This window comes from Solanum dulcamara, chromosome 3 (genome assembly GCF_947179165.1).
Source record: "Solanum dulcamara chromosome 3, daSolDulc1.2, whole genome shotgun sequence".
Classification (NCBI taxonomy): domain Eukaryota; kingdom Viridiplantae; phylum Streptophyta; class Magnoliopsida; order Solanales; family Solanaceae; genus Solanum; species Solanum dulcamara.
The window spans coordinates 65,604,667-65,614,356 of record NC_077239.1 but is presented as its reverse complement, the minus strand read 5'-3'; the positions used below and the strand labels follow the sequence as shown (position 1 = coordinate 65,614,356).

Below are 9,690 nucleotides of genomic sequence, written 5' to 3'. Positions count from 1 at the left end.
TTTTGAGTTTGTGAGTTACTCTCTTTTATTGAGACTATTTTTGTTGACACTTTATTTTCACATCTATGTCTTAGCTTTATTGCTTTAAATACCTTATATATGCTCATGTATGATATGTTAAGAGGATTGATTAGGGTCCTTTGGGATTCTAATCATCGTGTCACACCTAGCATCTAGCTTGAATTGTAACAAATTTGGTATCAGAGCACAAATTTTAAAGTGTCCTACGGAGTCTAACATACCGTGTTGGGTAGAGTCTTATTCATTGGTGTAAAGTGCGCTACATTTATAAATAGGTGTCTATGAGGCATTTAGGAAAAATCCATTTCTTTTATGATCTTATTGTGCGATAGAGTTGAACTCTAAGGTTTCTTCCTCTAACGGTTTCTCTTTGCAATTATAGAACTATGCCTCCACAAAGAATCCCAATCCAAAGGAATTTGGAGGAGGAGCAACAAGCTCCAAATGACCCTTTGAATGAGCATGTCTTTCATATAGAGTTTCAGGCCGTATTTCAAGTTCTTTCCCAAGACGTAGCTACTCAAACTAATAGAGAAGTGGTAGTTCCTGTGAACTCAAATTCTCAAATGTGAGTATGGCAGCTAGTCGATTTCGGGACTTCACTCGGATAAACCCTCCCGAATTTCATAGCTCTAATATGGACAAGGATCCACAAGAATTCATTGAGGGCAATGCTAAGATTATTAGGATCATGGGTATTAGTCCAGTGGAGAAAGCAGACTTAGCGGCTTATCAACTTAAGAGAGTTGCACAAGTTTGGTATGATCAATTGAGGGATGAAAGAGGCCGGGATGATGGTCCCATTGATCGGGAGGAGTTCAAGAATTCTTTCCTTTGGTGTTGAGGGAAGCCACGGTACAAGATTTTCTCAATTTACGCCAAGGTAATATGAGTGTGAGGGACTATGCCCTCAAGTTTACTAAGTTCTCAACATATTCTCATTTTATGGTTTCTGATCCAAGGAATCGTATGAGAAAATTTGTTTTAAGTATGTCCGATTTGGTGGTAAAAGAATATAGAACCACCGTGCAAATTAAGTGGATAGAAATTTCAAGGCTCATGATAGATGCCGAACAAACAGAGGATGAAAAGTTGAAAGAGAGGTCTATAAGAGAGTCCAAGAGGTCTTGAATCGATAGTGGTAATTTCTCATAGGGCAAGTCCAAAAATAATGGTCGTCCTCAATTTCGTCAAAAGTAGTCTGACCAAAATTTTTCAATAACTCTAGCTCTAAAGTTTGATAGAGACTGGGTGCCTAACCCTAAGATTCAAGGAGGAGCTCAAAGTGGTCAAGCCATCCCTCTATGCAAGAAGTGTGAAAGGAACCACAAGGGAGAATTCTTAGCAAGATTGGATACATGTTATAGGTTTGGAAAACTGGATCATCAGGTGAAGGGTTGTAGGAGTGGTACTAGATCCCCGGCTAAGACTCTAGTTATAGGCCATCCAGACCAGTGTGCTACTACTTTGGGTGGCAGTCAGTGCCAAAACAGATTTTATGCCTTTCAGATTCGCAAAGAGTTAGAAGATTCACCTGATGTTGTGGCTGGTATGTTAAAAGTCTTTGACTATGATGTTTATGCATTGCTACATCTGGGTGCTACTTTATCATTTGTTACTTCTCATTTTGCTATGAATTTCATTGTTAGTCCCGAGATCATGTTAGAGCCTTTTTCGATTAATACTCATGTTGGTGATTCATTTGTGGCTAAGAGAGTTTATCGAAATTACCCTATTTTAATTTTTCATAAAATCACCTTAGTTTATCTTGTAGAGCTTGATATGACTGATTTTGATGTTATTCTCATTATGGATTGACTTCATGCATTTTATGCTTCTATATATTGTCGGACCCATGTGGTCAAGTTTCTGTTTTCTAATAAGCCAGTCCTAGAGTGGAAATATAGTAATTCTATATTTAAAGGTTAATTAATCTCGTGCCTTAAAGCTCGGAAAATGATTTGCAAGAGTTTGTATTTATCATCTAGTCTGGGTTATTAATACAAATTCTGATGCTCCTATTCTTGAGTAAGTTTCAGTCGTTAATGAGTTTCTAAAAGTCTTCCTTGATGATCTCTCAAGTATCCCTCCTAAAAGGAAAATAAACTTTGGTATCGATTTTCTCCCTTATACCCAATCTATCTCTATTCCTCCTTAATTGAATGGCCCCAACAGAACTTAAGAAGTTAAAAGAGTAGTTGAAAAATTTGTTGGATAAGTGTTTCATTAGACTGATTATCTCTCTATGGGGTGCTTTGGTTCTTTTTGTGAGGAAGAAGGATGGTTCTCTCTGTATGTGCATCAGCTATTGATTCACCATTAAGAATAAGTATTCTATTCCAAGGATTGATGACTTGTTCGATCAAATTCAAGGGGCAATCTACTTTTGAATGATTGATCTTTGTTCAGGTTATCACCAACTCCAAGTAAGGGAATGTGATATTCTAAAAAAGGCTTTTAGAACTCGATATGTTCATTTTGAATTCTTGGTTATGTCTTTTGGTCTAATGAATGCTCCTGCATGTTTTATGGATTAATAAATAAGGTGTTCAAGTAACATTTGGATATGTTTGTGATTGTGTTCATTGATGATATTTTGGTTTATTCTAGAGGTGAAGAGGAGTATGTCGATCATTTGAGAGTTGTATTTCAAGTCCTTAAGGACTGTTATTTATTTGCTAAGTTCAGCAAGTGTGATTTTTGGTTGAGGTCAGTTGCTTTCCTTGGTCATATTGTCACCGGCGAAAGTATTATGGTTGGTCCTAAGAAAACTGAAGCGGTTAAGAATTGGCCTAGACCTTTGTCTCCTTCTGATAGTCGGAGTTTCTTAGGTTTAGCCTGTTATTATAGATGGTTTGTGGTAGGTTTCTCTTCCATTGCATCGTCTTTGACTACTTTGACTCAAAAGAAGGTGAAATTTCTAATGTTCGAGGCATGTGAGAAAAGTTTCCAAGAGTTGAAAGATAGACTTACCTCTGCTCCTATTTATTATGATACTTTAAGAGATAGTCCTGGTTGTGTTTTGCTTCAAAATGGTAAGGTGATAGACTATGCTTCTAGGCAACTTAAGGTACATGAGAAGAATTTTCTAACTCATGACTTGGATTTAGCAGCAGTGGTATTTGCTTTAAAGATTTGGAGACACTATCTCTATGGTGTCCATATTGATGTATTCACTGATCATAAGAGTTTGCAATACGTGTTCAACCAAAAAGGATTTGAATCTTCGACAAAAGAGATGGCTTGAGTTGTTGAGGGATTATGATATGAGTGTATTATTCCATCCGAGTAAAGCAAATGTGATTGCCGACACTCTTAGTAGATTGTCCATGAATAGTATTGTTCATGTTAAGGATGCAAAGAAAGAGTTAGTTAGTGATGTTCATAGACTAGCCCATTTTAGTGTTCGATTGGTTGATTTCGAGGATAGTGGTGTCTTTGTTCAAAATGGTTTTAAATCTTCTCTTATGGTAGATATTAAGGCCAAGAAAGATAATTATTCTACTTTGGTTGAGTTGAAGAAAGTGGTTGCCGCTGAAAAAGCCATTGAGGCTTTCTCCCAAGGGGGAGATAATGTATCGAGGTATTAAGACCAGTTGTGTGTTCTCGATGTTGATGACTTAAGGAAAATTATATTGACCGAGGCTCAAAGTTCTGGATATTCTACTCATCCAAGTTCCACAAAGATGTATAGAGATTTAAGAAAATTGTATTGGTGAAATGACATGAAAAGGGATATTGCGGAATTTGTGGCAAAGTGCCCTAATTGTCAACAAGTTAGGCTGAGCATTAAAAACTGGGAGGTTTAGCTCAAGATATTGAGATTCCTATTTGGAAGTGGGAAGCCTTGAATATGGACTTCATTACAGGTTTGCCTCACAGGCAACATGATTCTATTTGGGTGGTTGTTGACCGAATGACCAAGTCGGCTTATTTTTTTCCTGCTAAAACTTCTTATTCAGCCAAGGACTATGCTAGATTATATATCCGAGTGTTATTTAAGCTTTATGGTGTTCCACTATCTATCATTTCAGATCGAGGTACTTAGTTTACATCTTAGTTTTGGAGATCTTTCTAAAAGGGTATTGGTACTGAAATTAAGCTCAACACAACTTTTCACCCTCAGATTGATGGTCAAGTTGAGTTATTCAGACCTTAGAGGACATGTTGAGAGCGTGTGTTATTGATTTCTAGGATAATTGGGAGATACTTACCATTGATAGAGTTTGCTTACAATAATAGTTACCATTCCATCATTCAAATTGCTCTATTTGAGGCCTTATATAGTAGGAGGTATAAGTCTCCTATTATTTAGTTTTAAGTTGGTAAAGTTGCCTTGATAGGGCCCAAGTTGGTGAATGAGGCTATGGAAAAGGTTAGATTGATTAGATAAAGATTGAAGACTGCCCAGAGTCGACAAAAGTTCTATTCAGATGTGAGGAGAAAGGAACTTGAATTCGAGGTAAATAATTGGGTTTACTTGAAAATTTTGCCCATGAAGCGTGTGATGCATTTTGGCAAGAAAGGGACGCTTAGTCCCCGTTATTTCAGATTCTGAGGTGGATTAGCAACATAGGATATCAGTTGGATTTGCCTTCTGAGTTGCCATCGGTGCATCTGGTGTTTCATATGTCTTTATTGAGAAACTTTGATGGTGATCCTAGATCCATTATGCCTTTGGACAACATTGGTATGAAAGAGAGTCTTTTCTTTGAGAAGGTTCTGGTTGAAATTCTAGGCCGACAAGTTAAGAGGTTGAAGAATAAGGACATAGCTTCAGTTAAGGTGTTATGGAGGAACCAAGAGTTTGATGGTGCTACATGGGAAGCCGAAGCTTATATGATGTCACGATATCCTCATGTCTTTCCTTCCATTCCTAGCTGAGGTATTGAGTTCCTTCATGATCCACTCCATCAAAATCATTTGTTTCAGTCATTCTCATGTTTTCATATGAATTCATGTTAATAAAATGAGTTTTAAAGATATGTTTTAGCTTGGGATTGAGTATAACATTTTTTATTCAGCTTTGATATATTTTGCGTTCATGTTGGCCTGCTATTATTGATTTTATTCCATTCATTCTAGCTTGAGTCCTATTCAAGGAAGAATATTCCCAAGGGGGAGATATTGTAAGAGCCCAAAAGTTGGAAAGTCGAGAAACGAAGTTTAAAAAGGGAATCATGGGAAAATACACCTTTTTGTGCACCAGATGGTGACCATGAGACTCTTCACAGTCCGTATTCAACTTTCAGCTCGTGGAAAGGGTCCGTATAGGTGGCATGAAATAGGGGAATTAGGTAGGAAGGGTCTATAGAGGGCTCTACGACCCGTGGTGTGTATCATGGACCGTGAAGCCGTCCGTGAACTTGAACCCCAAGATTCTTGAGTTGGGTGAGGACCACGATGGGGACCATGACCCATGGTTGGGACCACAAATTATGGTGGCCTCCGTGGAAGTCACCCCTCAAAACCCCAGTTCTACCCTCATGATCACGACCCTCACCAGGACCCGTGGTGAGATTCACGGGCCGTGATGGCCTTCCATCCAAGTGTCTCATCCAGTTTAAGAGCCCGTTTGGATTGGCTTAAAAAAGTAACTTTTATGTATGAAGTGCTTTTACAACTTTGAAGTGCTGAAAGTTATTTTTATAAATAAGCAGTTGAGTGTTTGGATAAAAGTGCTTATGATGTGAATTTTAGGGTTAAAAGAATAAAAAAAGGTAGTTTGAGAATTTAGTTAAAATATAAGGGATATAAAAGTAATTTCCATGGTCAAAGAAAATGACTTTAAGCACTTTGGAAAAAAAAAGTTAGGAATCCTAACTTTTCATTTTTGACTGACTTTAAGAACTTTATGGCTTAAAGTCAGCATTAGGCAAACACGTCCAAAAACTAAAAAGGGGCTTTAAGTTGGTTTTGACCAACTTAAAGCCAATCCAAACGGGCTCTAAGTTAGGGGTGTTTTGGTATTTTCTCTATTGGTTCATTAATGTACTTGGATGATTTTTGGGTTAAATCCTAGTCTATTAATTACCCTAAACCTTCTTAACTCTCTCACTCTCACCCTTACACCCAAATTACAAATTGTCTCTCTAAAAGTTCTCCCAAAACTCTTCTTCTCTATCAAGCAAAGATTCAAGGGTTTCAAGAACAAGTCTCCAATTCAAGTGCAATTTAGGGCTTATAAATCTAAGGTATGAGGAAATACATCCATGTTGTCCCAAGGTTTTCTCTAAATTATCTTTATGAATTCTTCTTCTAAGCCCTAGTTTTCATGAAATTGCATCGGGTCTTTTCAATTAGGATATATTCCATTGTTATTGGCCTAGTTATGCATAATTCATACTACATCGCTTGAATTCAAGTTGAATTTCAATGACCCATGCCATATGATATTTTCAAGTATGTTTTAAAGGAATTATGATCATGAACTTTAAGGTATTTCAATGAATGTTTTGTGAATGATTATTAAGGCTTATGAATGACTCATGAAAAGTTATGAATTATGTTTCAATAGTTTTTAAAGCAAGTATCTATGGTGTGAAAGGTAATTCTTACAAACTCATGTTAAAGAGGTGAAAGGACATTCTCACCAACTCATGGATTCTTATGAATCAATCATATTAATGAGCTACTCTTATGATTACTTTATGATGAAGATTGATATCTTTTATTGTATTTCCTAATGCTGTTAATGACTATGATTTAGGACTTTCATTGGGATAATGACTAAGCACCAAGAGGACTTCAAGGTGGGGTTTAGTCCGATTGCCAAGTAGCTACCCAAGGAAATCCTACTAGCAACCTTAAGTCCCTATCTACATTGCCCGCGTAGATTTATGATGCCAATATGGACTTGCTAGTTGATCCACTTATAGCCCATGATGGTATGATGTTCTCACGGAGTCTACCTTTGCAAAGTAGCCTCTTCCTTCTCATTGTGAAAGTTACATCAGATTCCATGTTATAGCTCGCATTGTTTTATATATCAGTTAAAGGTCCTATCCCATACCAAGGAATATGGAAAACATACAAGTTCTAATGATTATGTTTTGATGCATTGATCACATGATTATTATGTCTAAGATCCCACAAGTTGGAAAGTTGGAACCAAGGAGAAATTTCTCAAATCTTGAACTAAACCCAAATTTATGACTGTCTCTACGAGCTGTAGAAGTTTACACGATCCGTAGAACCGAGTCATGGATGGAGTCATTATTATTAGTTATCCAACCCTAAAGAGAGGTCCTACGACTCACTATTACGACTCGTTCTCACCCAGACGACCCCTAGACCTAGCTCGTAGGAAGACTTCATAGCCAAGTCTCAAGGGTCCCTTGAGGTCAAGTCTAGGACTTGACAGGACTACCCATAAGAACTATTATGAGTCATAGAAATGACTCATAACCAAAGTCCTGAGACTCTCAAATTTTCAGGTTTTTGGGACCTGCAGGATGAGCTAACAGGACGAATTGTAGACAAGATGACAGGCCGTAAATCTCACCTATTCCAAAACTTCAAAGACTCGAATTTCAGACCTTTTCTCAGACCTACAGGACGAGTCATTTAAATGACTCATCATTACTAAGACGACCCATAGAAAGGGATTCATAGGGTCAACTTTCAAATTTTAATGAAGGGCAATTGTGTTTTTTCGTAAGTTCGGTTCAATGAGCCTAGACACATTTATGGCCAAGTTCAAATTCTATAAATATTAAATTCTTTAAATTCCCCTTCTATTCAATTCATTCTCCTAAAATTCTCTAAGGAAAGAACAAAGTCTCTCAAGGTTTCCTCTTCAAGCTAAAGCTAGGGTTTCCAGATTTCTACAATGTTTCTTTTTCAATTCTTAGTGAATTCTTCCAGGGTATGTGGGGATTGATTCATGGGCTTTTTTCACCCATGAAGTCCCAAAAATTCCTCAAGTTTTCATTTAATTTTTTATTGATCATGAACCCTAGTTTTGATGAATTACATTGGGTTGGTTTGATTTTGTTTTTAAATATTATCAATGATCTTTATATGCATGTTCTCATATGAATTTCATGATTTCAAGTTGAATTATAGATGCCCATGCGTAATTTTCAAGCTATGATTATGAAGTTAAGATGAGTTTATGAGTTGATCATGAGTTAAATAATTTTCAATGAAATTTTTTATATGAGTTAAAGTTGAGATTTATGATTCTGAAGTTAAAGTTATGATGATGATCAGAGTTAAGATCAAAAGATATTTTAAAGATGGTGATAAAGACAATTCTCATTGAAGTTATAAATTCTTATGAATCACTTAGTAGATGAGATATTCCTAATATGTTTTAAGGATGGATTGATAGGCAGTTACTATCTTTCCCTACTATATTATGATCATGTTTATGAGTTTTCGTTGGGATATTGACTAAGGATCGAGTGAGCTTCTAGGTGGGGTTCGGTTCGGTAACACAGTTAGTTACCCAAGGAAATCCTAGTAATAACCTAAAGTCCCAAACTACATTGCCCACGTAGGTTGCCTTCATGGACTAGCTAGTGGATCCACATAGTCCAGTTAAGTAGTTACTTTTGAAATATGCCCTGACAAGGTTGCCTCCCCTATTTTGATGTTGGAGTCGTCGGCCTGTCTCAATGTAGGAGTCATCAGATTCCATGTAATAGCTCGCATGGTCTTAGTTGTTGGTTAAAGTTATGAGTTTATGATGAAGTTCTTATTATATGCATTGACCATGAGTTTCTTATGTTTTAAATTGCTTTTAAGATTTACTCATAATCATTATGATTGGTCATGCATCTTATTGCATATTGATTACGTTCTTTTACTTGTTCATGCATACCTCACATACTTAGTACATTCAAATTACTAACGCATATTTTGCCTACATTGTCTCATAATGTAGGGACGGACGACACTCACAATCATCCTACTCGTGGCTAGAGATTTCTTTAGATTTCAAAGATGCTGGTCAGTCCTTATTCTACCGAGGACAAGACTTTTATTCATGTTACTATTTTTTTTCACTTTCTTCTATTGTTAGGGTAAGCTAGGAGCTTGTCCTAAGCCCCCATCAAAGAAAAGACTAGAGGCATGTTTAGATGATACTCAATGGTGTAGTCCGAATTGGACATTTATAAAGTTGATTTTCCTTAGTCCCATTCCCCAGTTAATGATTACTTACGCTCATTATTATATTATTCTTTACCTTATGTATGCGATGTATGCAAAGATGGCTTATGGTTGGGGTCCCTTGCATCTCGATCATCGTGTAATGACTAGGCCCTAAGTCAGGTCGTGATATTATGTCTAAATGTTTTTAAGGTTTTACTCATTTTTTAAGATATTGGTCATGCATCGTATGTTCATATTGTTTATGTCCTATTTTCATTTTTCATGCATACTTCTCACATACTTAGTGCATTCTATGTACTAACGCATACTTTTACCTACATTATATCATAATATAGTGTTCGCCGATCATGCTCATCCTCCCATTTGTGGCTAGAGCTTATTACTATTCTCATTTGTGGTGAGTCCTCATGTTTCGAGGATGTGACAATTTGCTTTTCCTCATGTTCTTATGACTTTTCTTACGTATTGTGAGTAAGCTAGGAACTTGTCTTATGCCCCCATCTAGATTAGTAGAGGTATGTTGGATATCATGGAGTCAATACTGTCTTT

At 36.7% G+C, this 9,690-nt stretch overlaps 1 protein-coding gene across 1 annotated transcript; it reads left to right on the top strand.

The window, feature by feature from the left end:
* Nucleotides 1-595: 595 nt before the first annotated feature.
* Nucleotides 596-7,591, top strand: LOC129883611 (uncharacterized). Its single transcript, XM_055958237.1, has 3 exons — nucleotides 596-818; nucleotides 1,250-1,570; nucleotides 7,458-7,591. The coding sequence occupies exons 1-3, from the start codon at nucleotides 596-598 to the stop codon at nucleotides 7,589-7,591; spliced, it is 678 nt and encodes a 225-aa protein (XP_055814212.1).
* Nucleotides 7,592-9,690: the final 2,099 nt, after the last annotated feature.